The sequence below is a fragment of the Vicugna pacos genome, chromosome 16 (genome assembly GCF_048564905.1).
Source record: "Vicugna pacos chromosome 16, VicPac4, whole genome shotgun sequence".
Taxonomy (NCBI): Eukaryota; Metazoa; Chordata; class Mammalia; order Artiodactyla; family Camelidae; genus Vicugna; species Vicugna pacos.
This window is the reverse complement of record NC_133002.1, coordinates 49663213-49691183: the sequence shown is the minus strand read 5'-3', so window position 1 is coordinate 49691183 and position 27971 is coordinate 49663213. Positions and strand designations below refer to the sequence as shown.

General features: G+C 52.2%; 1 protein-coding gene and 1 long non-coding RNA gene across 8 annotated transcripts; one reads left to right on the top strand and one right to left on the bottom strand.

Annotated features, from left to right (window-relative positions):
- Positions 1–486: 486 nt before the first annotated feature.
- LOC116283696 (uncharacterized) lies at positions 487–15438 on the bottom strand. The gene is made up of 2 exons (XR_004193380.2): positions 15231–15438; positions 487–1717 (listed from the first exon to the last, which is right to left on the bottom strand). It is a non-coding gene; the product is annotated as an uncharacterized lncRNA (long non-coding RNA).
- Positions 15274–27554, top strand: CYB561 (cytochrome b561). Of its 7 annotated transcripts, XM_072939377.1 has the most exons (8): positions 15479–15604; positions 20652–20854; positions 23009–23116; positions 23299–23513; positions 24466–24564; positions 24801–24904; positions 25262–25419; positions 25586–27554. In XM_072939377.1, exons 4-8 carry the CDS (start codon positions 23309–23311, stop codon positions 25776–25778), a joined length of 759 nt encoding a protein of 252 aa, XP_072795478.1. In that variant the 5' UTR covers positions 15479–15604; positions 20652–20854; positions 23009–23116; positions 23299–23308; the 3' UTR covers positions 25779–27554. The 7 variants fall into 7 exon arrangements, with proteins under 7 accessions (XP_072795484.1, XP_072795485.1, XP_072795478.1 ...); XM_072939384.1 differs by lacking the exons at positions 20652–20854; positions 23009–23116 and adding an exon at positions 15960–16074 and having other exon boundaries at positions 15405–15604; XM_072939380.1 differs by lacking the exon at positions 23009–23116.
- Positions 27555–27971: the final 417 nt, after the last annotated feature.

The window sequence follows — 27971 nt, the reverse complement described above, 5'->3', positions numbered from 1 at the left end:
AATAAATACAAGCGCTTTGGAGGAGCTAGGGGAGTCAGTCTCCAGCTCCCTCTCACTCTGTTGACTTGATAAAGTCTTGAGTAATTTCGTTCCTCCGTGGTAGGACTTTTGCTGGACAAAATCCACAGAGAACAGAACCCACAGCTGTTATAAATAGGAGGTGCTAAGGAGCTAGAGGAGGATGGTCATGCAGGCTGGAGGGGACTGGCAAAGCAGCTTCACTCAGAGAAGGGCAGGGTTTAGCCTCAGAGAGCTGGAGAGGTTTAGGGCTCCCTGGCAGAAAGCTTGGGCCAACTGTGGAAGTGCGAATGATGGGGATGCTTGGAGGCCAAGGGTGAGTACAGTTTGTTTAGACTTTAGACCAGTAATGTTCAATGGAACTTTCTTGTGATGATGGAGATGAGTCTAACGGAAAGATAATGAGAACCACGTAATTTTATGTTTTCTAGGAGCCACCTTAAAAAAAACTAAAAGAAATAGGTAACATTCATTTTAATAACATTTTATTTGAATCAATATATACAAAATATTATCATGTCAATATAAAAATCAATATAAAAATTATTAATGAGATGTTTTACCTTTTTTTGTGTACGAGTTTTAAAACTCTGGTGTGCATTTTACACCTCTGAATTTAGATGCTAAATTTTCAACAGCATAATACAGCAATAAATTTGTGTTCAATGGGGAAATAGCTTACACTGTTTCTGTTTTTAAGTTAAAACTAAGTAAAATTAAAATCCAGTTGCACTGGCCACATTTCAGATGTTCAATAGCCACACTGGCCAGTGGTTTCCATGTTGCTCACTGCAGCCCTAGAGTTAAGCTTACATGGGGTAGATGGTGAGACTGGTACTGGAAACAGCTTCCAAATCTACATTGCCAGCCCAGAACTCCCTGGGTTTTTGGGCTCACGCTCAACTGCCTTCCAGAAGTAACTGTCTGCGGTCTGGATAATGATGGTGACGACGGTAAGACCCCTTTACCCCAGAAATCACCCTGCCACAGAAATGTGGAATCCCAGCTTTGCAAAGTAAGGCTCACCTAGCCCAGCTGCCTCCAATTGAGCTCCTGGACCCCTAGGGATCCTTGAGGGTGCTTGTGGGGGGTGGGGGTGGAGTTTGATAACCATTTCAAAACCTCAAACTGTCCAACTGAAATCATACATTCCTCTGGGGGCGTCTGTACAGGTTGCTCACAGCACCGCATTTTGTGCCTTCAGCTGACGAGAGCCGCTAGTTGGATACCACCAGTGTTCACCATCTCATCACAAGCTTGGCTGCTTTAATTAACTCAGTATTTACTGATTCTCGTTAAGGCCAGGCACCTCTGCATGCTGAGGACTTGAGGACTCGGCAGTGAGCCCTGCAGAGCCCAGATCCTGGGAGCTGACATTCTGTGTGCTTGTGTCTGTGGGTGGCAACAGACACAACAAATAAACATGTGCCGAGGATGATAAAGCTGTGTCCAAGAGTAACTGAAGCTGAGGGGTTTAGAGTGAAGGGAGAGGACACAGATGTGCAGTCAGGGAAGAAGGGCCCTTAGGGGGCCAGGGAGCAGACTTCTGGGGAGCAGCTTTTCAGTGAAGGCGTTAGCACTTGCAGGCGCTGCTCCTTGCCTTTGACGAACAGCTGGGGAGCCAGTGCAGCCAGAGGAGAGGGAACTGAGAACAGGCTGAGTACAGACAGGTGCCGGGACAGTGACTTGCTTATTCTTTCTTTAAAAAAAAAAAAACAACACCTTTATTGTGGTGTGATTCCTGTACAGTAAACTACACATATTTCAGATGGACAATTTAATGAATTTTGACAGAAATATACACCAATAAAACTACCACCACAATCAAGATAGCTAACATTTCTATCACTCCCCAAGAGGTGCAAATTTCAAACTCCTGATTTATCCCTTCCCATGGTAACCATAAGTTCTTTCTCAATGTCTGTGAGTCTGTTTCTGTTTTGTAGATAAGTTCACTTGTATCCCCCCCCTTTTTTTTCAGATTCCACATATAAGCAATATCATATGGGATTTTTCTTTCTCTTTCTCGCTTGCTTCACTTAGAATGACAAACTCCAGGTCCATCCATGTTGCTGCAAATGGCATTAATACAGTCTTTTTTATGGCTGAGTAATACTGAATTGTGTATATATACATATATATGTATATACACCACATCTATATATATATGTATATACACCACATCTTCTTTATCCAGTCAGCTGTGACCTGGTTATTCTGAGATGAGAACCCAGTGGAATTGTTGGGTATTGGAGATAGGCTTTCATTTTTTAAAATGTCTCCTTATTATGTTACATATATTATACAAACATGTATTATATATGCTAATGTATATGTAAGTTACAAAGCATAATAAAATGAAGACCCATAAACCCACCACCCGGCATTACTCTGGTCCAGCTGAGTCCTGTCCTTCCCTTTTCCATCTCCTGCCCCCACATGCACCCCCAACTGACTCCCCCCAAAACTGTCTTTGTCATTCTCTTGTAAAGAATAGTTTTAGACAGAAACAAACTCACAGACATAGTAAACGATCTTATGGTTACTGGGGGAAAGGGAGTGGGAAGGGATAAATTTGGGAGTTTGAGATTTGCAAATATTAACTACTATATATAAAAATAGATTAAAAAATTTCTTCTGTATAGCACAGGGAACTATATTCAATATCTTGTAATAGCCTTTAATGAAAAAGAATATGAGAACAAATATATGCATGTATACACATGACTGGGACATTGTGCTATACACCAGAAACTGACACTTTGTAACTGACATACTTCAATTTAAAAAAAAACAATAGTTTTAGGACTTTGTATGTACCTCTAAACATCACACTGTTCAGTTCTGCTTGTTTTAGAGCTTTACAAAGATGATGTCAGCTAGGTATGTACCTAAGAGAAATGAACACGTCTGTGCAAAGACATGCCTGCAAAGCAGCATTATTCAAAGGAGCTGAAAAGTGGAAATGACCCAAATGTCCATCAACTGATGAATGATTAAACAAAATACAGTAGATCCACACAATATTAGTTGGCAATAAAAAGGAACAAAGTTCTGTTACATGCTATAACATGACGAACTCCAAAAACATTATGCTCAGGTGAAAGAGGCTACCTATCCCATGATTCCATTTATATGTAATGTCCAGAAAAGTCAAATCTATAGAGACAGAATTTAGATCAGGGGTTGTCTGGGGCTGAGGGTAGGAATGGGGAGTGACTGAAAATGGGCATGAGAGTTATTCTGGAGGTGATGGAAATGCAGTGAAATTAGTGTGATAGTTGCACAATTCTCTAGATAATCTAATAATCATCAAATTGTACACTTAACATGGGTGAATTATGCCACAACATGGAAGTGCACACTGTACTTTGATAAGGCTTTTTAAAAAAAAACGCATTGTATTAGAGTTTTCTGAGGCTTGTTTTTCTCTCAGTTATGTTCTGAGGCTTTACTAGTGGAGTTCCGTAGTTATAGCTCAAATATTTTCACAACTCTATCATAGGCCATAATAATCTGTCATGTGATTATGCCACAATTTCTTTCTCTCCAATCTCTAATCCTGTCACCAGACATGTGAGTTACTTCTTGTTTTTCATTATTACAAAACAACTTCCCAGGAACATTCTTGCATGTCTCCTTGGTATATACATAAGTAACTTCATGTCTGTTGAATCTAATAATAAAATATCAGGGCTTGTATAGTGTGTCTTTTTTCACTTCATTTTTTAGGAATTCATTTTTACTGTATTTTGCAAAAGTATTATTCCCCCAACAAATAGAAAATCAAAACGAAAACTAAACTGGTCCTCGTTGAGAAATATTACTCAATTTCTGGCTCAAGTGCATGCAGATGTTCAAAGGTATGCAAAAGTTCTAGGGGGTCCAAATGTCAAAGTGCTTTCTGAAATGCTTGTATCGATTTGCGCTCCTGCCAGCAGTGGATGGGAGTTTCTACACTGCTCTGTATCTTCACTGACAGTTAGCATCGTCCAATTTTTTGTGCCAGTTTTGTGCATGTGACATTTTTATTCCTTTGTTGCTGATGAGATTGAACATCTTTTTCATATGTTTATGGGGCAATTATGCTTCCTCTTCTGTGCTATTCCTGTTTGTTTCCTTTGTCCATTTAAAAAAATTTTCTTGTTGACTCATACAGTTCTTTATATATTCTGGATATTAGTTCTTTGTCATTTAAATGTGTTGCAGAAACCATTCCCAGTGTCTGACTCGTTGGAATTTCCTTGCGGTGACTTTGATAAGAGAAGGTCTTATTTTTAAAGTAGTTGGATTTTCTCTATTTTTTCCTTTTTTGCCTAGCTCCTCTTCACTCCATGCAGATTCTGCCATTTTCTGGGTCAAAGCCTCTGCATGGCCCCCATTGAACTCCGGAGCAGCGCGTGGACAGCCCTTTGAGTCTGCATCCTCCTCTCAGTCCCACTTTACACTCAGCAGTTTATTATGGAGCTGATGTTTTCACCCCCCAGTCTTTTCTGCTGCAAAGATCTCTCCTTGTCTGCTGGAAAAATTCCGTCACTCTTCAAATCTCAGCTCCAGCACAGCCCCCTCCGCTCCTCTTCCCCCTTCTTCTCCTTTTTTTTTTTTTACATTTTTTATTGATTCATAATCATTTTACAGTGTTGTGTCAAATTCCAGTGTTCAGCACAATTTTTCAGTCATTCATGGACATATACCCACTCATTGTCACATTTTTTTCTCTGTGATTTATCATAACATTTTGTGTATATTTCCCTGTGCTATACAGTGTAATCTTGTTTATCTGTTCTACAATTTTGAAACCCCAGTCTATCCCTTCCCACCCTCTACCCCGCCCCCCACCCCGGTAACCACAAGTCTGTATTCTCTGTCCATGAGTCTATTTCTCTCCTCTTTTATTTATTTGTTTATTTAATTTAACAGTCCAGAGATCTTTTACTTTTTTACACCCATCAAGCTGGGTGTGATGAATTCATAGGGAATGGGTTCCAGCAGCTCAGGCCCTTCTCACTGGTCTCACTGTGGGGCAGAAGAGGGGGAGGCTAGCACTTCAGCTGAACCCAAGTAACTCTCTTTGGCTTCCTACTTGTTCTGATCACTTTCCATCGCGTGTTTCAGGACGCTAACTCCACTGGTGGGGTGCTTCCCATTGAAGCCGAGCAGGACACAAAAACCTTTCCATGTTCCCCATTTCTTATTTATGGGGTTCAGTTAATGTGAGTTTACTGGTGCAGCCCAAGAGGGCTGGGGTGGTTCTGGCAGCCTTGTGGGCCCGGTGACATGCTGAACCTGGGAGTTGACGGAAATCCTTAGATCTTTTTCATGTGAAAAGTTACATTTGTTTATGGGCATCTGATTTTCCCCTTGTCTAAACGCAGAATATCTGTAAAATTCAGTCTTACTGCTTTTGACTTAGCAATACCATCTTTTGATGAAATTTTCTTAACTTTAACTTTCACGTCTTAGTTCTTCCCCCTCAGCTTCATGTCAAGCACAAATTTAGAAGAAAAATACTGTTTTTTAAAAAATGTTGACATCCCAAGGACAGGGCCCTATAGCAGCTATGCATCCTTGGACCCTGGCTCCACTATGCTCTGCCTTTGGAGATGTCAGGCCCTGACTCCCTGGCAGGGGAAGAGGGTGCATTTCTTCACTCCAGGCCCAGCTCCGCCACAGTGGACAGTGACGATCCATCTCTGCCTCTCAGTCAGGAACATCTGAGTAATCTTTGACTCACATCTGTCCTGTCTCCTATTGCCTAATCTTGCCTGGTCTTCATTAAAAATGTCTCCCTCCTTTTCTTTCATTCACTGGTTCCCCCGCACAGTTCTCCAGAGACCACGCATTGTGCTTGTGCTGGAGATGGTCTCACCCACAGACTCCCCAGATGCTCAACAAGCAATTCCTAAAGAGGTGACAGGCCCTGAGTGCTGGCTCGGAGTGTCAGTTGGGCTGAGTCCTGAAAGGAGGGGTAGGACTTGAGCAGGCCAGTCACTAGAAGATTCATATTTCAAGCAGATGAAACAGAAAGCAGTTTCCACCGGTGAACACAAGGATGTGAGCGGAGGCTGCCAGGCCAAGGTGGGACTTCCTCCTGAGAAAGGTCAGATTTCCTCCTGAGGAAGGTCTTAGTTTGCGCAGTGCCAAGACTGCATTTGTATCTCAGAGCCGCCAGTGAAGATAAGTGATTAGCAAACTCTGGGGCTCAGGGGCGCCCAGAGGCTGAGGGAACTGGTAGACTATTTAGCGTGTGCCCAAGGAGGCAGCTACTGATTGGATGGGTGGGTGGAGTTGAGGGGGTGATGGTGCCTTGAAAGGCATGTTCCTAGGCGGAAAGTATTCCAGAAGCAGGTGTGGGTGGTGGGAGGGCAGGAGATGAGGATTTGGTGTTGCATGGCACAGGTCCTTCACTGTGAGGAGGTGGGTGACAGGAGCCAGCTCTTCTCACTCCCACTGCCACCAGGGTTCCTCCTGTCTGCTCCCCCTCCTCTGGCCATGAGACACTTTGCCCCCTTTTTCTGCCTGCTTCCTGCATCTCCAGATGCAGCTGGACTGGGCATCCACTGCAAAGAACCTTCCAAGATGTGTCAAATCCCTTCCCACGCCTAGGTCCCAGGTGGTCATAAGCTCAGTTGAGTTTCCATCTTAATCACTGGTAGCTGAGTGTAGAGTGGCAGATAAGAGCTGCCCCCAGAGAACCAGGAGCTTTCAAAACACTGCCCAAGACCCCGGAAGGCAGGCTCTGAGCCCACAAAGCCAGGCCTAGAATTTTGCCGATTGTGCCCCCTCCCTTCACTTCGCCAGCATTAACGGTGCCTCCTAGGCCCCGGGGCTGTGTAGGTGCTGGGGATACAACATGCACCAGCATCCGGCTACGTCTCTCAAGCCAGGCATCTAAGCACTTTATACATCTTCACTAATTTGAAACTCCAAGCAACCCTGTGAGTTAGGTACTATTTGATTTCCATTTTACGGCTGAGGAAACTGAGGCAAAGAGAGGTTAGTAAGTCGACGAAAGTTGCACAAGAGGTGCAGCCCAAGTGCAAAGTCAGACAAGTGCCGCTCCACTGCCCACTCCTCTGCCACCTTCCAGAACGCTGGTCCACTCTCACCAATGTCAAGGGTCATATTCTTTACAGCAGGATGTTCTTATTTTCACTCCCAAGTCTTAAGCCCACTTCTTCTGGTTCTGCCCCTAGTGAGGCTCCTTCCCTCTGTTCATGGTCCCTGAGTGGATGTGAGCAGGATGACCTTGCTCTTCCAGCTCCTCCCCCTTCCCTAGTCCCACCGCTACTCTCCCCACCTTGGGACAGACCCTCATCATTTCTGCCAGCCCCTCTTCTGGGCTCCCCCATCTCTCTCCCTCAGGTCCATCCTTACAGCTGTGAGAATGAATGTTTGTCCCAGAGCACGGATCTAACCTGAGAACCCCTCCCAGCTCATCAGCTGGAGGATGAAATCCAAACTCCTGAGTGTGAAGTCCAAAGTCCTTCCTGCAGTGGCCCCTGCGCCCTCCAGGTCCCCAGCCTTTGCCCTAACTCCACAGGCCCCTCTATCAGCGCTTCCCAGAGACCAGTGCGCTGGCTGGTGTGGCCCTTGATAAAGTGTTCAACAGTCAGCAATAAAGGGAGAAGAACAAGAGTGAGACGTAGAAAAGCGATCAGCATCTATCAGCCAAGATGCCAGCTGTCTTTTCTGGGTCACAATATCTTTTATCCTAAGTATTTGTTCTGTTTTTTTTTTCAAGTGAAAAATACTAGTTCTTTCATGAAACGGTGCTGAGAGACAATGATGGATTTTTTTTTTAATGTCTTTACTTGGCAAACTAAAAACGTTTGCAACTCTAGTCAGATTCCTTTTTTCCCCTGACAGTTCAGTGGTCTGTGGGGCTCATCCCACTGGTATGTCAAACAGACCTTGATGTCTCGGGCTCCTGGGTCTTTCTTACCATTCATTCCTTCTGCCTGGAATGCCCACCCACTGGGTTGGTCGCCACCCACTGCCCCTCAAGGCCTGATCTGCCTTCCTGAAAGCATGTCCGAGGCACCGCTATTTTCATACACATTTCCAGAGCCTGGTGCAGGCCAAGCCGCCCATGTACTTGGCAAGTCGCTGAGAGCCGGACTAGGACGAATGAATTCCAGCCTTCACGGCAGGCTGACTGTGGTGGTGGCAAGGGGCAGTGGGTGGGCGTGCCAGGCTTCCACCGGCCTCAGCTGTCAGGCCAGGGCATGGCCAGCCCTCTCCTGTTCTGAGGGCCCAGCTGAGCGCAGCGAATCTGCCTCAACCCCAGTGAGGACCCGCTTGGGGCTCGGGAGCTGAGGTGTCTAACTGGCCCTAACATACCCCCTGGCACCTGTGTGTATCTTACTCATTGTTGCCAGAGGGGACAGGAAACTGAATGAAACCACCCATGCTCTGAAATGCTGGAGATTATCATCTGCCTCCTGGAAGTCCAGGGAACCCAGGGTCAAACAGGAAGACAGAGGTGGCAGGAAGGAGAGACGAGCGAGAAACTGAGAAAGAGACAGTCAGAAGGAAACAAAAGCAGGCCTGTTGTGGAAACAGTGACAGCAACAAGGGGGACCCATAGAGAAGGGGAGTGAGGAGGACAGCCACCATCGGAATGGCACGGGAGCCTGAAGCTGGGGGTCCAGCCAGCCTCCCACCGAGCTGGGGAGAGGCACCCCACTGCGGCCTCTAATACGGTGTCCATCATGGGACCCAGAGCCCAAGGCAAATTCATCCTGGGTTCTGCTCCCACCTCGGAATGCCCAGGGCCCCTGAAGGGCCTCCGGCCCCAGTGCCAGCCTCAGCAGCATCCTGCACCTGCCTGGCCTCCCATTCCTTCCCTGGGACCCTTCCATAAACTCCCTGGAAGGCATCAAAGATGGCTCAGGGGAGGGGTTCCTAGGGGAGAAAGTGACATTTTTTTTAAAGTTACCCTGAAGAGTTCGCTTTGTTTTAGGAGGCTCGCTTGAGTGGATCTTTCATGCAGATGTCAGGCAGAAAGTCCCATGTTGAGTAGAAGGAGGCAGTGCCCTTCTGTGGTTGGTCAGAGGCCACCTCAGGTCACCCCCCTTGAAAGTGGGGTGGGTGGGTTGACCAACGTGCATAGGAGGAAGAAAGAATCTGAGATGAGACCCTTTTTAGCTCAGCAGATCTTCTCTGCTGAGAGGCGCTGGGGCTTCTGGGGAGAAACTTCTCCATGGAGGAACCTGGATGGTGCACAGTTGGACCCCGTCATCTTGGGGGCAGCGGCTGGTGCTTGCTGTGCATGACTGATGCTGACCTGGCCACCTGGGCACTGTGGAGATGCCATGGAGGGCAGGACACAGAGCATGGGTCCCTAAAGTGCTTAGAAGCTGGGCTCACTGGCATGGTGCCATTGGTTTTGACTCCATGGCTAGTGAAGTCAGGACTGAGCCCTGGGTCAAAATAAGCTCTTTGAGGTGCCTGGATTTATTAGATGAAGGGAGGCCTGTGGAAGGAGAGAAAACTCCCAGGATGGATGAGAGCACTCTAAGGCATGTCTGTTTGGACCTGATGTTGCCTTTCAAGCCATGAAGGGCTACAGATCATAGACTGTTGGGATGGACAATGATGTATTAGAGTCTCCAAGCAGTATCCTTGCCTTCCAACAGCCTTAGGCCGTGGAACCTAAGAGCTGGCCCTTAGAGTACATTTCTGGGCCCTGGAGCTTTGGGATGAGCTACCCAGAAGTCTATCCAGAAGACCTGAGCTACCCCTTGCTGTAGGAGCAGGAGGGCCCAGCTCCGGCCCTGCTCCAGGCACTGGCCCCTTGGATCCCTTCAAAAGTAGGAGGCATGACTGCTCCACAGTGGGTGATGAGGCAAGAGACTAGGGAACAACTGTAGTTCGGGGAACTGACTGAGGGGTGTGATTTTCCCCGGCCCCAGCCCACCTCTTAGGGTCTCCCACTGGCTAGCAGAGATCAGAGGAGTGTGGCTTCTTGGGTTAGGGAAGTTCTGAGCTAAGGTCAGGGTGCCTTTTAATCTGCTCTCAAAACAAGGACCAGCTGGCTGACACGAACACTCAGGCAGAAGGCAATGGCCAAGGTCAAGAGAGGTATAAAGGATGAGAGGAGGGACAAAGCGAGGCCAAGTGAAACCTCTGATTCAGGACACGCAGGATGCTGACTGGTGGGGACCCTGGAAGAGTCGGCAGCCTTGTGCACACTCCTCAGAGACAGGGCCTCATGTGACCTGCCTCCGTCTGCTCTTCTGGGTTCAGCTGGGCCCTCCTGTGGGAGAGGGTTGCCCTAAAGCTCCAGCTGGGAAACCCTGCCTGCGCCTTCACCAGTCTCCCACTTGGGGTGTCCTCCGCCGTGACTAGGTCATCCTGTACTTTCCTCCGCACCGCACTCCTCACGAGTTGCTGGGCTGAGAATGAAGGGTGGCAGGGTAGAAGGGATGGAGCCCGAGATGGAATAGCTTTAACGAACCAAGACAAAAACAAAGTGTGGGAGTCCTGTCCCTGGGGTTTATGGCTGGCTGCAGAGGTGATTAGATGGCTGGCGTTATCAGCAGCTCACACCCTCCACGTCCATGTCTCTGCTGACACCACCTCAAGCTCTGGCCACTCCTCACCCCAGGCCTCACACCCTTGAACCCCTGTGTCTTTCTTGCTCTCCACAATACCCCTGGTGTTCACAGAGCAGGTCTTCTATGTTTGTTGACTGACTGAATGACTGGCAGGCTCAAGGAGAAAAGTGCGGAGGTAGAATTGAGGACACGACTGGGACAAACCTCCTCCTGGTTTCCTTCCTGGAGGGGAGAGCTGGCCCAGTGAGTGTGACACTGGAGCTGGGCTCCAGTGCCTCCTGCTCAGGCCGCATCACCAGACACTGGGCAAACAGGCTGGACCAGGGGAGCTTGGTGGTGCCTACCAACTGTGACGTCCAGATTCTCCAGACGGTGACAGATGTGGTCAGTGCTCAGGACTATGGACCCTTCTTCAGCGCCCCAGGAACCTCTGGTGGAGTCCCTGCTACACCCCTCACATCTTCAACCTGACTTCTGCAACAACCTGTTTGCATCCCTGCTCCCCTGTCTGCACATGCAGCTGACTTCTCTGCTTGGGGAAGAGGAGTGTTGGCGGGCAGGGTGGAACGGGGATGGCGTGCACGTTCCTTTCCCGGGGCCTCTGCCCTCCCTCTGCTTCCCTGGTTGGAACCACATCCCCTGGTTCTTCCTGTGCCTGAACCTCACTCTGCTCTCCGCAGAGAGCTGTCCCCGGCACCCCTAACAACAGCCCTCCCTCCTGTGACACTGTCCCCTTCCTCTGCTTCATGTTCTTTGCAACACTGGTTCCTACGTGCAAGTAGGTTTCTGTGTGTGTGTGTGCACGTGTGTTTATCTTTTAATTATCTGTCTCTCCCACTTCGTATCAGTTACATGCAAGCAGGGACCTTGTCTGTCTTATGGATTACTGTCTCTCCAGGGCCCAGAACAATGTCTGGCACAAGTAGGTGACCAATAAACCTTTGTTGAAAGAAAGAGAGGAAGGGTGAAAGGAAGGGCGAGAGGAAAAACAGACTTCTTCCTGATCCCCCCACCATGCCCTGTGGGGGGCTGCGCAGAAGCACACTGCGAGGCTGGGCAAGCCCACCCCTTCCACGGTCGCCCCCCTTGGGTGCCCCGTGCTGTCGAGCCACCTCCTGCCCTGGGCTGGTCCCCTCTCCGCCTCTGCCTCCCATGTGCCTGTTCCGGGCAGAAGTGAAAGCTGGCCTGACAGTCCTGGTTCTCATTGCTTCTCCATCCCTCCTGAATGTTCTTTTGGCTCGCGGACAGGTTACTCTTGTTTATCTACATCTTGTTTTTCCAGACTGGACCAACTTTGGGGTCAACTCAGGATCCACAGACTGTGACATCCCTCAGCCCAATCCCCTCGCACTCCAGAGTCCCAGGTGACTCACTGTCTTCAAGGGAAGCTTTGTGGCCAGTCCCCCACCTCGCTGCCCCTCCTGCCACCATCACTGCTGTCCGCCGGACATGCTGGCTGCACCTACTGGGGCTGCTGGTTTTCTGGCCACCTCCACTACCCCTGAAGCTGGAAGATAGGATTTCCCCGCTGAGCAATTATAGTTCCATTTTAAGCTCATCAAAGTAGCTGTGTACTTTCAGATTCAGATCAGTTTTCTTTTCAAGGATGTTGGAGCAAGGGCCCCATGGAGCGAGCCTGAGATGCCGCCACCGGCTGAAGGCCACTCTCGCCCTTAGTATACAGGTCAGCAGATGTGTCCTTCGATGATTATCACCCCTGGGCCAGGTCCACCGCCTGGAGCTGGAGGAGCTGGCGCAGGCTTTGGTTCAGGCATGTGGATTCCTATTCTGGCAGTACTGGTGGGCCTCCTCACCTGCCTTCCAGCCAAGCTCCTGCTTTCTCTCTGCTGTCCCTTTGCCGGGTTAACCCCTGCTCGCCCTATGGCTCTACAATTCTATGCCACTCCCCAGAAGCTTTCCCTGGCCCTCACATCTGGGATAAGCGCCCTTTCTATGTGCTGTTAGGGCCTGAAGAGGACAGGGCTGGGCCTGTCCCACTTGCTGTTACATCCCCAGTGGCACTCAACAAAACAGCTGTAAAGAGTGACTGAATTTGAGTGTTTGCATCTTGCAGTGCCTTAGGTCTGGGGAGCCCCATCTCCAATGCCTGTGGGGTTCTGTGCAGCTCAAGGTTAAGGCCTGTGCCTAATGCTTCTGCTGAGCAGGAGTTAACTGGGTGTTTCAGCCTGCTGCAGGTAGGGAAGCTTTGCTGGGAGAGGCCAGAACTGCTGAGAGGCCCCTCACCAGAGCAAGGGTAGAACTGCCATATAAAATGCAGGGCACCCTGTTAGATCTGAATTTCAGATAAACAGCAAATACATTTTTAGTATATTGTATGTGCTATGTGAGACATCCTTGTGCCAAAATAATATTAAATTCAAATGTAACTGGGCATCTGGGTTTTCTTTCCCCTTCTAAGTCTGGGAACCCTAGCAAGGCAGACGTGATCAGCAAGGCACTAGGGGATCTGAGGTCCTGCTTACGAGGTACATTCTGCTGGCTGTCTGGGTTCTTCCTGCTTTTCAAATGCTTTTGGCCAAAGAACAGGGTGAGCTCAAGGTGTGGTTTCTTGGGGCTGTTGTTAGCACACTTAATCCAGGGTATCTCCCTACATCTCAGTCCCTGACCCCAGCTACTGGACTGAATGGTCAGGGGTGGCCTTTCTGAGGAGGAAATGTTTGAGTTGAGATTTGAAGGAATGAGCCAAGTGATAGGGAAGAACATTCCAAAGGAGAGTGGGAGTGAACCTGGTGAGACTGAGGAACATAAAGGCTAGTGTAACATTGTAAACTGACTGTACTTCAGTAAAAATATATTAAAAAAAAAAAGCTGGTGTAGTGTAGTGAATGCAGGAAGGGAGGGGTTTGCATGGAAAACCTTGGGCCACATCTTGGTCCCCAAGAAGGGGCCTTTGGGCTACTCTCCTTGCTGGTCACCATGGCCGGCTAAAGAGTGAGTGCTTCTCTGGTCTCCAAGGCTGAGTCTCAGCAGCAGGGATGGGGGAGGGAGGGACTGAGTGATCGCCATTCTAGGTTAGGGATTCTAGCAACAGAGGAAAGGACACGGGGTCTTGGTGCTTGACCACAGTTTGGTGGGATCACCTGTTCTTTAAAATGGTGGGGTGGAGGCATGAGTCCTTAGAGCTAGGTCCCATGGGACCGCTATCCATGGAGGCACCCTGCCTCACTCAAGACAGTCACCCCCATCTCATCCTGGGAGCACTGCTGGTGGCTGGATGTGCTCTCCCTCCTAAGGGATGGGGGGAGGACCCAAAGGTCCCATTCCACCTGGCAAGAGTCTCTCTCCCAGTTTTGGAAGGGGCTAGGGGCTGAAAGTCCTACATCAAGAAGCCCAAATCAGGTCCTCAGCAAGGCTCTGCACCTCTGTGGATCCCTGCCCATTCCAGTCCTCATCCTCTAAATCCAAATACGCGGATCAAACAATGGGAAAGGGCTTGGTGCCAAGGACTCAACTCACAAGGCACTTGTTGCCTGCTGTTTGCCTGTCGGTATGTGAAGGAAGCTGTTTCTTAATTTAAAATGTCCATTAACTCCCTTCAACTGGAAGGGTTTGGGGGAGGGTTGAAGTTTGGTCACTCTGAGGGGGTGGGCCCAGCTGGGTTTGCCCTCTGGGAAGATGTGCTCAGGGCAGTGTCTTGCCATGCTCCTGAGACTATATTCTCTCTGTAAGGAGGCACTGGATCCCTAAGGTCCCCCTTGGCCAAGGACTTCCAGAAGTCTCCAGCCAGGGCCCATGAGAAGTCCTCCAGTGCTGGGGGAGGGGGGAGTCCCTTTGCTGAGGCTCATATACGTCTCCAGGGGAGGAAACCTCATTTCCCTACTACTGCCAGGCCTTTGGTAAGTCTTGCCAGGCATCCGACACGAAAGAACCTTTTGTTCTGAGCTTGTAGGAAGTCTGAGCTGGAGTTGTTATCTACTCACAGCGTTTCCTGGATAGGGGGCCTGGACCGGGACTTCGGTAGGGGCTGGCCCCTAGCCTTGGCCCTGGCTCCTTCCTCTCTTAGCCGTCGGGGCAGGGGAGGTTGCTCATGGCAAGCTCTAGGCCTTCACGAAAGACTGGCGAGAAGTGATATTTGTCTGTACGCTGCAGGATTGAGGTGTAGTCAGTCAGGCAAAGGCTCCTGGCTTGGGAACGGAGGGCAAAATCGTCATCTTGTGTTGAGGGGGGCGGAGGAGGGCACTGCAAAACTGGGCAAGGGGTGAGTTCAGCCTCCCAGCATAGTGACACCTCCTCCCTCCGGGCAGTGAGGGAGGAGCGAGTACCCCTGGGGCTGCAGGAGCAGCAGCGCGGGCCAAGACCCGGGCCACTTCTGACACCTAGTGGCCACCTGAGGTCGGGGCTGGGTTGGGTGGGGCGAGGGGAGGGGCGGGAAGAAGGTGGAAGGGAAAGGGAGGGCGTGGAGGGAGGGACTATGGAAGCTCGGAGACCAGGCCTGGGCAGGGCGGCCGTTCTCCTGGCCCGCATCCCTCCGTCCTCTGCCCTGGGCCGGGCCTGGGCAACCCTGGCAGCCCATCCCCTCTCAGCTTCTCCCGCGGCCTTGGAGTCAGGCCTAGGCTAGGAGGCCCCCCAATCCCACGGGCCACGCAGACTACCATAGGCCCCCGAACGTGGCCCGGATTCGAAGGTTACCTGAGCTTGGGTCCGGAGGCTGGGTCACGGTGGCCGTGGGTCTCCCGCCGGAGCCCCTGCCACGCAGGTGTCAAGGTTCTGGCCCGGGGTCTGGCGGGGCCCTGTCCCCAGACCGGGGACCATGGTGGGGCTGGGCCCGGCTGGAGCGTGAGGAAGCGCCGGGGGTACTTCCGGTCCCCGCGGCCCCGCTCGCCGCGTCGCCAGCCTAGTGGCCAACCCGCCGCGGGCGCCCGGTCGCCATGGCGACGCGGTAGCGCCGAGGGCGGCGCGGCTCACGGAACCTGCCGAGCAGCCCGGGTGCGGCGCGGGGAGCTCGCGGGCCTGTCGGCGGCGCTGCGCAGCGGGGACGAGGTTCGGGCCCGGCGTCCGGCCAGGTAGGCGCCCTGGGCCGATGGGTACGAGCCGAGCCCCGGCGCGGAGTCCGGACCCCACGGGCTCGGGTGTGTGTGTGGAGGGGGGCCGGCGGGCTCAGGGACGCTGTGGGACGGGCCAGGATCCCGGCGCCGCAGCCAGTTTTTCTCCTTCCCTCTCCTGCCACCACACCTGACTCACCTCACCTTCTTCCCCGCCTCGGAGCTTGTCCCACTCCTTCTTGGAGCTGTCAGCCGTAGGCCCTGTGTCCGCCTCTGTGCCGAGTCTCTGCGGAAGTTAGGACGGAGCGGCAGGCAGGTGACCCCAAGTTTTATCTATGCGCCCACGACTAATATTTTGCCCTGTTCTACAAACAAGATAGCTTAGAAGTGGATCGACTAACGTTTGCGACGGCTGTCCTTTTGCAACCCGAAACCGAGCTGCCAACTGCTTTTCTAGTTGCGGTGTCTCCATCTGCCTGTTTCCTCTTGGGGTGAGATTTCTAACTAGATCCCTTCCGTGTTCCTCTCGAGTATCTCCAGCCTCTTGGTGTGAGAGTCGGGGTTTCTCGTTTGGGAAATCCTTATTCGTTGGGTTGGCTTTAGTGGGCCCTGAACTGTGGGTAGAGGGGTGCAGAACTGACCTGAGGAAGGGATCTGCTGCTGCCTTTGACACCTGGGTAATGGCAGGGCCACTTTCCCTCTCTTCCTGCTCTTTCCCCAGGACACCCCAGAGGGGAGGATCCATGTGGACCCCGGAGTCCCAGACATGTCTTTAGAGGCTCGCACCCCTCCCAAGTCTTTTTCCCTTCTGGTTGCCCCTCTCCTCTCTCACTCCACCTTGGCTGGCTTTGAGGATTTTCTAAGACTCATTAAATGAAGCTCTATCTTATTTGGATTCTCTTTCTTTGTTTTCATAGCAAATGAAAACACACACACACACACACACACACACACACACACCTTTGCTACTTTCTTATAGATAATGAAAACACACACACACACACACCTTTGCTACTTTCTTATAGATAATGAAAACACACACACACACACACACACCTTTGCTACTTTCTTATAGATAATGAAAACACACACACACACACCTTTGCTACTTTCTCATAGATATCTTGATTTCTCTTGTGAAATTGGATTGAGGCAGAAAATACAGGCAAGTCATAAATGCTAACAGGAGCCCCATATGGAGAAAGTGCTGCTACAGCCCTGCCCCCAAGTAGGAGGAAACTTCGGGACCTGAGTGGAATGCTCTGCTTGTCCCACTGCTCCCAGCCCCTGCCACCTTCCCTTGGCAGGCAGAGCTTGGGCAGCTTCTAATATAAAGCAGTTCAGCAACACTAAAAGGCTTTGGTGGAGGAATTCACCCCAGATCCAGGGGTTTCTGCCCACTGAGGGGATTCATGGTAGACAGAAGGGGCTTGTGGATTTATTAGCAGGCATCATGCTGTCTGCTGCCATCTGGCTCTCTGGGCCCCCAAACCTCACGTATCAATAGCTTCTGATGTGTGACTCTTCCTAAGGTGCTATTAGGACCGGATTTAGTGTTTGTTAGATTGCTATTTAATTGAATGCCTACTGTGTGGCAGGCACTGTGCTAGGCACTGGTACATATTTATCCTGCTTAATCTTTCCTACAGGCCAGTAAGGCGAATCTCAACATCCCCCTACCTTATCAATGAGGAAGCAGGCTCAGAGATGGCACTCGGTTGGGCAGGTGCACGCAGTCATGAACAGTGGGGCTTTGAAATCACATCCATCTGACCAGGGCTGCATTCTGACTTTCCTATTCCTCCATTAAAAAACAATAAGAATTATATTTTACAACTGCATTGGTATAAAGACAAATATTATCTGGGTTGGATTAAAAAGTAAAATATTTCCTTCAACCCTAGAAGTTTGTTTTTTCTTATGTTTGTAACAGAAATCAAAACATTTTTTGTGAGTCCCTACAAGTATTGAGCTCTGACACTGGGCCTCTGGACACAGTGGGGAACTGGGGTCAGTGTCTGACTTCATGCTCTGCTTTCTTCCTGGGGGCTTCTTGGGAGTGGGTGGTAAGAAAGTGGCCCACCTAACAGCTCGGGTTTCATTTTGCCTTCTTGTTCATCACATTCGAAGACATTCTTGGACAACTGGTTGTTTCCCCTCTTCACCCATCAAGAAAAGATCTAGCCCCCAACACAATCTTTTCTAACCCAATTAAAACCCTACTGCGGATAAGGAGGACTATGGCTGGGCCAGGCTCTCTGCCTCCAGGCTGTGGGACGTGTGCTGTGTCTGGTCCCCCTAATGAGATTAGGCCTGGTGGCCTTTCAATGAAACCTAGTGCGCCAGGGGGTGGGTAGAGCGGGGAAAGGGGTGCTCAGCACGTCCAAGCCCTGCGGGCAGCTCCTGTCCCTGTTTGATTGCATTAAGTGGAGTCTGACTGCAGATGTGTGTGGGAGGGGAGGCGTGACTGTCAGAGATCCGACATCCCCATCCTGTGCTCTGACAGTTAGGAGGGCGGCCTAGTAAGTAACCATGTGAGCCCTCTCTGGTTCTGAGACTCTTGTCTGCTGGGTCCAGGAAGCCTTTGGGGGTGCAGAGGGGCTGCTCCCAGGCTCTGACACTGTTGCCTAGGAATGCAGGAGGCGCAAGAGCAGCCAGAATTCTGTGGTTCCACCCAGTTAGGAAGGAAGGGTGAGAGAATGTTTCCGCTGGCCAGATTGGGAAATGAAGGAGCAGGATTCAAAGGTATTTGCTTACTAGGGAGTGAATCTCAACTGATTTCAAGGTTTTCAAATGCACCCGTGTTTGTGGGTGAGTCAGATTCCAGCTGGGGTCCTTGCAGTGTCTTCTCTGCGTCCCCCGGCATTGGAATCAGCCACCTTGTGCAGAGATAGGTTGTTGTTTATGTTGAACTGAATAAGCGATGGGGCGATGGCACTGCTGAAGGGTCTCAGTTCATCTTCTCTTAAGCACAGAACCACTCACTACTGTGTCTTTTCTGTAAATCTGGATTTTTCACACTTAGATCTTATTGGCTGTGAGGTCACCTGTGGGCAAGCCAAAGGCCTGCCCGAGGCGGGATGGTGTGCATCTTCCTGTCACCCCTCACACGTGGACTCATCTACTAAGTTGGAAGGGGCCATAGGGGAGACCGCTTGGGCCTCCATGATTCCAAAGGTCATTTTTCATCTCTGGCTTCTTCTGGGATGCCCAGTTACCGCGGCGCAGGGACCAGGAGAGCTGCCTTTGGAGCAGTTGTCATGAAGATCTTGCAGCTAGTTTGTCTCCGCCACCTCTTCTCTCTAACCCACCTTTTCCCATCCCTCAGCCTTTTCTCCCAGGAGAGCCCACAGGAGACACCAGTGCTTGATGTCGTGGGGGGTGTTAAGTTGCCTTAGGAGCATGGTTCCCTGGGGGGTGAGGAGGGCCCAGGAGGACTGACATGGGAGGGGAGAGGCCGTTCTGGAGCCCTGCTTCCGAGCAGACTCAGATGCCCTGAACACTGGCTTCAGTATTTGGGAAGCTTTCCGCTCTCCCATGTTAGGAGGTGCAGAGCCACACCCCCAGCAGGCAGCAGCCTATAGTAGCTCAGAGGAGCGGCCACTCGAGTGTGGTGAAGTCAGCGCGCACAGTGGAAGGTGCTCTTGGAGTTTAACTCATAGCCTGAATTCTCATGGCCTTTTACTGTAGAATCTGCATCTGCTCTGCATCTTGTCTGCAAGGTCCCCCGGAAAGGCGGGGGCCTTGTCTCATCTGTGTGTTCCAGCATCCAGCAGTGTGGCTAGTGTATCACAGGTGTTCAGTAAACAACTGAGTTGAGCAGTTCCTTGCTGTGGATGATTTTGGGCAGGTCATTTATCTTCTTTGAGTCCCAATTTCCTCATCTGTCAAAGTGGGCTAATACTCCTGTCATCCTCGTAGGTTGCTGCGAAGACTGAAGGAGAGAAGTAACTCCGCTACCTTGGGTGCAAACCTCCTTAGGGTTCGGATTCCCAAGGGAATTCAGGGTGCTGGTTCTCAGTGTAGGACATTAAAGCTACATGTTTAGTCATTGCGCTGTTCCAATGTGTTTTCTTTTCAACACCACCAAGCAAGTCTCCAATCCTCAATAGATACTTCTGGGTGTCCTACAATTTAACTCACCTGGAGACAGCGTCAGATCCCACAGATGACGGGCTCAGTCCCACAAGACTGCCCCCTACCCACCTTCAGACACCAGTTACACGTCCAGGTTTCACCTGTGCTGCTGACCAACAGGCTATAGATCAGAGCTTCCACAACCCCTCCTCAGATTCAGTTACTTTGCTAGAGCAGCTCACAGAACCCAGAGAAACTTGCTAGGTTACGGGCTTATGACAAGAGGATATGATAGGGACTGCCAGATGAAGAGACACATAGGGCAAGGTCTGCTAGGAGACACAGGAGCTTCTGTCCCCAGAGAACTGGGGTGTGCCACCCTCCTGGTATGTAGATGCAGTATGCCATCACCAGCCTGGGAGCTCTCCAGACCCCGTCCTTTTGGGGTTTTGTGGAGGATTCATGACACTGGCACGACTGATGAAATCATTGACCTTTGGTGGTTGCACTCAATCTCCAGCCCCTCTCCCCTCCCTGGAGGTCAAGGGTGGGACTGAAGGTGCTGACCCCCAGTCCTGTGGGTGGTTTCCCTGGCAACCAGCTCCCATCCTTAGGGGCTTGGTTTACATGATGTAAACAACATTAACATAACAAAAGAGACATTTCTGAAAAAAAACAAAAGAAACGTTTCTGGCTTTCTTCCACTTGGGGAACTCCTAGGGTTTAGGGACTCTGTCCTGTGCACTTCTTGTTATAAATCACAGTATCACAGCTATGAAAAGAACTCTAATTTCTGCCTATCTCACTAGGAGATTGGCTGGGAAGGAAAAAAGCTGGCTCTGGCTTGAGTCACCACGGAGTGAGTCGGGACCTAGGGGCGACAGTCCTTTGCCACTCAAGCTCCCTCTCCTCCTCTATCTACTTGGTGGGGCAGAGCACGTTCCTTTTGTTCTTCCTAATTTGGAGCTAATCAGATTCCGACTGCGCCCAGGGCTCTCAGGGAGGAATTAAATAAAGGAGAGGAGGACGACATTTCTCGTTTGGTACATTTACCCTGTTGGAGTTGGCGCTGGGGATCAGATCCCCGAGAATACCCAAGGGAGAGTCAGATGCGTTCCGGCCTTCCAGGAGCTCACAGGGCGCTTCAACGGAGGGGCCCACAAGAGCTTAACGTGAGGCAGGACACCAAAGAGGGTAAGTAAGCGCCAGGCCAGACTTTGGGACACAGACGAGGGGGACAAAGTGGTGAACAAGATGCCCATTTCAAGTCGTGGAGCAAATTGATAGAGGTAGGGACGGTGGAGGGGAGCACGAAGGGGAGGGAATAAGAGCAGGTGGAGTTGTTAGAGCTGGGGACCCGGGAGTGCATCCTCCCAGTGGACTTGGTAAGAAAAGAGAGAGGGCTGCAGAGGAAACAGAACTATGATCAGGTTATGGAGTTGGCACCTGACCAGCACACATGGGAGGCCCTCTGTGAGGGTGTGGCAGCATGACTGGGGCCCTGGCTTTGTCGCTGTCCCTGGTGGGTCAGGCAGGCTGAGGAGGGTAGGGAGATGGGGGCAGAAACTCCAGGCCCTGGCTGGGGTGGTGGTCATGAAGATGGCCAACAGGAAAGTGTGGCGAGACGTCGGGGAGAAGCCCTAGGATTCAGCGGCCAGTCTGCTGAGGCGCCGAGGTGTCAGCGCTGGGAGGTCAGCGTAGACGGGTAACTGGGTGTGCTGAGTCTGAACTGTTTGAGGGATGTCCAGGTAGAGCTGCTAGTGGACAGTTGGAAATGGGGTTTAAATTTGGGGGAGAGGGCTGTCACTAGATTTAGGAGTCACCGGGGTAGAGGTGATAAACATGGAGGCAAAAGTTCCAGAAACAGGTTCACTGTTGCTGAGGGCTCCTAGAAACAGGGCTTCCCACCTGCCATGGGTAAGTTTCTGGAAGATGACTTGACAGAATGTTTCCAAAACCTAAAAAAGAAACTAGCCCTTTGCTCAGGATTCTATTTCTCCATTTAGGAATTAGGCAGGTGTGCAAAGATGATCACAGTGTTGTTCATTTAGTGAAAAACTGAAAGCTGGCTAAGTGTTGAGATGAGGGGGTTGGTTAAAACATGAACCAGCCATACAATGCAATACTGTGAATGTATTAAAATGATGAGGTGGATGTATATTCACTGACATGAAAAGATGTGTGTGACCTATCATTAAGTTAAAAAAAGTAGGTTAGAAATTGGTATGAGATCCTGTTTTTATAAAAGAAAAAAATATATATTTCTAGAAGAAAAGGCTATAAATCAAAATGTAAATTACTTGTAATTTCTCTTTTTTTTTGCTTATCTGTATTTTACTTCAAGGAATGTGTATTAACACCCCTGGTGACCCCTCTTTAAAAAATGGGGCAGTTGCCAACAGTTGGCAGAGGTGGCAGAGAGAACTGGAGGTAAAGACAGCCTGGTCACCAGGAGGACAAGCCAGACTGACTGGAAACTGGTTCTTGAGCAGCACAGGGTAGAGGGTGTGTGCTCGGTGTGAGGGAAGGGACCCCGAAATGTGTTAGTCGAACACTGCTGCTCAGCTGCTCCGCTGTCCTTCTCTGCTGATAAGGAAGGAGAAACAGGGTGTCTCCACTGCTGCTGGGAGAGGCCGGGCCGTGGGAAGAGGGGAGCTGGGGGAAACGGCGAGCTCGACCCTCTGGCCACAGGCCACCAGCGCCCAGGCCGAGTGAACAGAGGCCAGGCTTATTTATCAGCCCCCGCCTCTCCTCCCCTCCCCCGGCTGCCTCTCCCGCCTGCGCCTGCGTGTGGGGAGAACCAGCAGATTCAGGGTGAAGAGCTGGCATGGAGGCCATCCTGAGCCCCAGCGAGGCTGTAGGGACATCAGGGATGGGACTGAGGAGCCAAGAAATGCCTCCCACTGGCCCCTGGGCCTGGCTCCCTTCCTCATACTGCCTTGAGCCCCTTCCCTTGTCTGTGGGACAGGATCCTTGGGAACTCAGTGACCCCAGGAGTTCTCACCTTGTAGGTCTCCTGTCCTGTGCCTTTGGTTGGGGAGCTTGGCCTGAGGGAGTGCAGATCCACAGCCCGGGAGTGGAGGGGAAGAGGCAGGAAGGGAAAGTCCTGTCCTGTGAAGCGGCTCAGAGCACGTTCCTTCTACCAGCCTGGTGGGGCCTGTGCTGGGCGCTGTGCGGTGGGCAGGATGCCTCTCATCTGGGGGCTCAGAAAGCTGGCGCGGGGGAGGCAGGCTCCCCATTTCCCAGCCTAGCTGTCCTTTATGATTCACCTGGAAGAATTCCTGCACCTTCAAGAAATTTGCTCACTTCTCTGTATTTCACCCTTGAACCCCACCTGAGAAAACCCAGGGCCTTCTGAAAAAGAAAGTAAAGCACAGGCACTGAGCCCTCCTGCTCTCGCCAGAACTGGGAGGAGCTTTACTCTTACCGTCATTGCACGTGGAGAACTGCCGGCAGGTGTGTGTCTGTCTCCACAGGAAGGCTGGGCCCTCCTGCTGAGCTGCTCCTGGGACTTCAGACACTGCGTTAGCACCGAGGCCTGGGGGAGTGGGCTGAGAGGGTTCCGTGTGGGAGAACTGGGATGTATTTTTGGTGGCCGTGGGCCGTTCCCCTGAGCTCTGCTGTTTTTCCTGCCGCAGCTGCCTCAGCATGGAGAGCCGTGCCAGCTCGGCATCCACCTCTGGGGCGCTGCCTTACTACGTGGCCTTCTCCCAGCTGCTGGGCCTGACTGTGGTGGCCACAACTGGCGCCTGGCTCGGTGTGTACCGAGGGGGCATTGCTTGGGAGAGCGCCCTGCAGTTCAACGTTCATCCCCTCTGCATGGTCATAGGCCTGGTCTTCCTGCAAGGAGACGGTGAGTCCCGGGGCCGAGCCTCCTCAGAGAGACAGTTTGCAGGGACTCTCTCACCCCTGAGGTCTCTCCAGTCAGAGAAGGAAGCTGGCTTAGAGCCTGGGGACACTGGGAATCGAAATCAGAGGCCCTTTGGTGGGTGGGTGGGTGGTAACTCCTTTCAGACCTGTCCCAGCTCTTTTACCCCTTGATTCAACAGGGAGCATCCCAGGGTGTATGTGCTTCATACAGCAGAGGCCCCGGGGCTGGGCTGTAAGCGAGGCCCTCGGCTGTAGAGGCAGTTTGAAATTGGGGGAAAGAAAGTGAGTGTGTGTGTGAGTGTCAGGGGAGATGCTGCACTGGGCCAAGTGAGAGCTCCTCTAGGATCCAGGCCGTGCTTGGATCCCACCTGCCTTGAGGCCAGGGGGCCATGGCCTTCTTTAGGCAACAAGAAAGCTGATCTGTATCTGCTAGATCCACACCTCCTAGAGGTGGTCCAGGTGACAGCCACCCCCTCAGCAGCAGAATCCTAAGAGGCATTCCCCAGGCCCCCTGGCCCTGACCTCCTCTGACCAGTGAAGGGGAATTAGCTTGGGAACCAGGGGTTTCCCACCAAGGGAACCTGTTTACTAAAAGTAGTGAATATCTGATCAAGCTTCAGTATTGGACATTTTGAGGACCATCATAGCTAAGAGGTGAACTCAAAAGCCTGGTGACACCTCAGTATGACTGCATGATGACCCTGAAACACAGCCTGGAATACACAGGACAACTGACAAGGAGGTGGCGGGTGGGTGGGGGTGGGAGGTGCGAAGGCACCGGGAGCCTTGTTTCCTCCCTCACTTCCAGTGGCTTGGGGAACCTGGACAGGCCCTTAACTCCCGTCACCTCTCCAGCTGGGCTGCCTCCTTGCGCAGGCAGGAAGACCTCGAGCTCAGGTCAGCGCACTGACATTTCCTTTCTCACGTCCCATCAGCCCTGCTGGTTTACCGTGTCTTCAGGACTGAAGCAAAGCGTACCACCAAAATCCTGCACGGGCTGCTACACGTCTTCGCCTTCATCATCGCCCTGGTGGGTGAGTTCCTGGCACGGCCTACCCCTCCCCACCTCTGCGTGGACTCGGGAAAGAAGCTGCGTTACTGTCTAGTCCCCCCTCTGCATCCCTCTCTGCCTTCCAGGCAGGGACTGTGGGTGCTGGCAGCCACCGAGCCGGGCCTGGAGCCCAGAGTCAAGGCTAGTCGAGTTTCCCTGGGGCCACTTCCCGTTCCCTCTCTGTCAGCCCTGTCCTCACTCGACCCCTCTCTGGTGCAGGTCTGGTGGCGGTGTTCGACTACCACAGGAAGAAGGGCTATGCCGACCTGTACAGCCTGCACAGCTGGTGTGGCATCCTGGTCTTCGTGCTCTTCTTTGCGCAGGTGGGTCCTCTCTGTGCCCCAGGCACGGGGCGGGCTGGTTGGGGCGCGCGCTGCGGGCGCCCGCACAGGTGAAGATGCTCCATCAGGGCTGGGCGCGAGTGGGCTTTGACCCCGACCCCGCGGCCCCAGGCCCAGCCCTCAAGCGCACAGTGAGGGACTGGGACCGGGCCTGGAGCACCTGCCGGGGCCGACATTATCTGTAAGTGCCCGGCGCCCCCCTAGGGGCGCCAGACGAGGCCCGCAGGCGGTGGGTGGAGGGGCCCGCGGTCCTCGTGGCGGCGGCCCCCCTGGGGCGGCCGCGGGCTGCGCGGACCGGGGGCTGCTCAGTCTCCTGCACCACTTGGCCTTTCCTCCCAGTGGCTCGTGGGCTTTAGCTTCTTCCTGTTCCCTGGAGCGTCGTTTTCCCTGCGGAGCCGCTACCGCCCCCAGCACGTCTTCTTCGGCGCCGCCATCTTCCTCCTCTCCGTGGGCACAGCCCTGCTGGGCCTGAAGGAGGCGCTGCTGTTCGAACTCGGGTGAGCGCCGCCGCCAGCCAGCTTTGTGTGGGGCCGCCCAGCAGGGGCTTCTCTCCCCCCGGGGGGCGGCGGGGCTGGGGTCGGGATCCCACAGCACCTTTCGGCCCAGGGGCGACGGGCACCTGGCCTAACGGGCCCCCGGGGCCTCCCCACCCCGACCCCGCAGGGCCAAGTACAGCGCGTTCGAGCCCGAGGGCGTCCTGGCCAACGTGCTGGGCTTGCTGCTGGCCGCCTTCGGCGCCGTCGTGCTCTACATCCTGACCCGCGCCGACTGGAAGCGGCCCCTCCAGGCCGAAGAGCAAGCGCTCTCCATGGACTTCAAGACGCTGACGGAGGGCGACAGCCCCGGCTCCCAGTGACCGGCCGCCACCGCCCATGTGGCGGCCGCTGGGGGTCCCGTCTGTCCCGCACCTGCTGGGGCCGCCGTGGGTCTCCAGGACGGTGGCCCGTGGAGGGCTGGGCGGAGGGGTGGGGAGGCGAGGGGCTGGCAAGCGTTCCTCACTGAGCGCTTAGGTTTGGCCTCCTCCGCTTCCCCTCTTCGCTGCTGCTTTAGTCCTGTTGTTCATGCCCAGACCCCCGCCCTGTTGCCCCTGTCACCACCCCCTCAGATGGAGAAGCCTTGGGTAGGGTTTTGGGCCCTTAGTCCTGGTCGGAGAAGCACAGATGCCTGAAGGAGACGAAGAGTGCTGGGCCACGTCCAGGGAGAAACGCGGGGCTCAGCGACGGGCCTGGAAAAGCCAAGACTTGCTTTGTGTAACACTGGACTCATACCAGGAGTCTTGCCGGCCCGAAAAACACCGGCCTTGAATGGGCCCAGTCTTTGGCAGCGGAGCAAGTGATATTATGTGTAAAATATGTTGGTGTTCAGGGCAGTGTTCCCCAGGAGAGGGGAGGAACTGGCCCTAGGAAGCCCCAGAGATGTGGCTTTGGCCCAGCTGCTCTAGAGCCTTCCCTTTCTTTAACCCTTTGGCCCCAGGACAGCTTTGTGGGGAGAGGGGTTCGGGCACAGGACTTCAGACAGACCTGTCCTTGGCCGCCACGGGCAGCCCAAAGAAGAGAAAGAAGATGGCCCCCTGTGTAGGCTGCTGTGGGCGGTGGGCTTCCTTGCAGCTCCCTCCTGCAGAGGCTCCGCTCCCCTCAGGGCCTCCTCCATCCTCAGAGCTCATCAGGCACTGCTCTGACAGGCTGAAGGTACAGACCTTTGTTTTAAACAAAAAGCTGCCACTTTTGCCTTTTTTCCCTTTTGATGGGGCGGGTGGGGGCTGCCTGCTTCTGTTCAGGAGGAAAGCCTCATCCTCTCCTACCTGAGACCCATCTTTGCAGGAAGCTGGGACTGAGTCGGAATCAGATTAATCCCCCCAACCCCATGGCTGTGTAATGCTGTTAGCTGAGTCACTGTTTGGCTTCAGTCTAGAAATAACGTGATTAGAGCATCGATCTTGTGCTTCTTGGACTCGGTGAATGCTCTCTCCTTGTTTTCCTTGTTTTTTGGGCTTTGAGGAGCATGATATAGTTTGAGACAAGACCCAGTTTACCTAAGTGAAGAGATTAGTGAAATTTTCAAATCTGACTACTGTTCTTTTAATGGTTGCCTTTTTCACACCTAAATGCTGCCTTAGAGAAAGGGGCTTGTCTCCTCTAATGCTCAGATTTCTAAAACTCGGCTTTTGCCGTGGGTCCTCCCTCAGGGATGCCACTTCTCAGAGCAGGGGGCCGTGGGTGGCACCCTCCACAGCAGGGCTGCCTGCCTCCCTCCCCAGGCCTCTCGCCCGCTGCAGCCCCTGCACCAGGATGTTCGCACCCTGTTTAGGTTGTAGGCTCTGCAAGGGCGCAGGCTCCAGCAGTTCTTTCATCGCCTGGTATAGTCAGTGTTTACACGTGGGAAAACTCCACCTTAGACAAAGTACCAAAGTACAATTGTGTCTCTTCCTTGCCAGAACATAGAGAAACAGAACCTTGGATTTGCAGTAACAGTCTGTAAACTGGCCTGTTTGCCAAAGTGTATGCTGGATGACTGAGGAGCCAAAAAGCCCCCCAAAAGCTGATCTGTGGTGGTTTATTTTGCCTGTGGCCAATCTTCTGTGATGTAGTGTCGTGTTGGTGCAACAGATGATTCAATAAATGTCTACAGCAGATCCCTTGCCTGTTATCTTCATTTACTGTGGCAGTAAAAGGAGCCAGTGCTGTTAGCAGATACGTGAAGTTAGTCTAGGAGGGTCAAGAGAAATTGAATATCCCCGGGCTGGGCACAGCTGGTAAAGTGATGAATGATATTTATCATGTACAAGCTCAGAAACAGCCCACTGGCTGTTCTGACTCTGGACCCAGTGACGGAGGCTCTTCCACATGGTTAGAGAAATTCTCTTTCCTACCCAGAGAGAGCGGCCTGGCAGGTGGAGCTGTAAGAGCCTGACAAGGGCCTTGGCAAGAAGTTTCCGGAGTGTTGAGTTAACCCTTTTCCTTTTAAAAATGTGTCTCTTCATTCCTTAAGAAGAGGAGCAAAGCTTTGAGAACAAGCCGAGATTCCACTTCAGATCAGTTCTTGAGGCTCA

Bases quoted from the DNA above. Each gene is read 5' to 3' on its own strand.
- CYB561 (XM_072939383.1), top strand. From the start codon at position 23,309: ATGGAGAGCCGTGCCAGCTCGGCATCCACCTCTGGGGCGCTGCCTTAC. The intron at 24,905-25,261 runs GTGGGTCCTCTC...CTTTCCTCCCAG, and splicing joins TCGTGCTCTTCTTTGCGCAG to TGGCTCGTGGGCTTTAGCTT. The intron at 25,420-25,585 runs GTGAGCGCCGCC...CCGACCCCGCAG, and splicing joins GCGCTGCTGTTCGAACTCGG to GGCCAAGTACAGCGCGTTCG.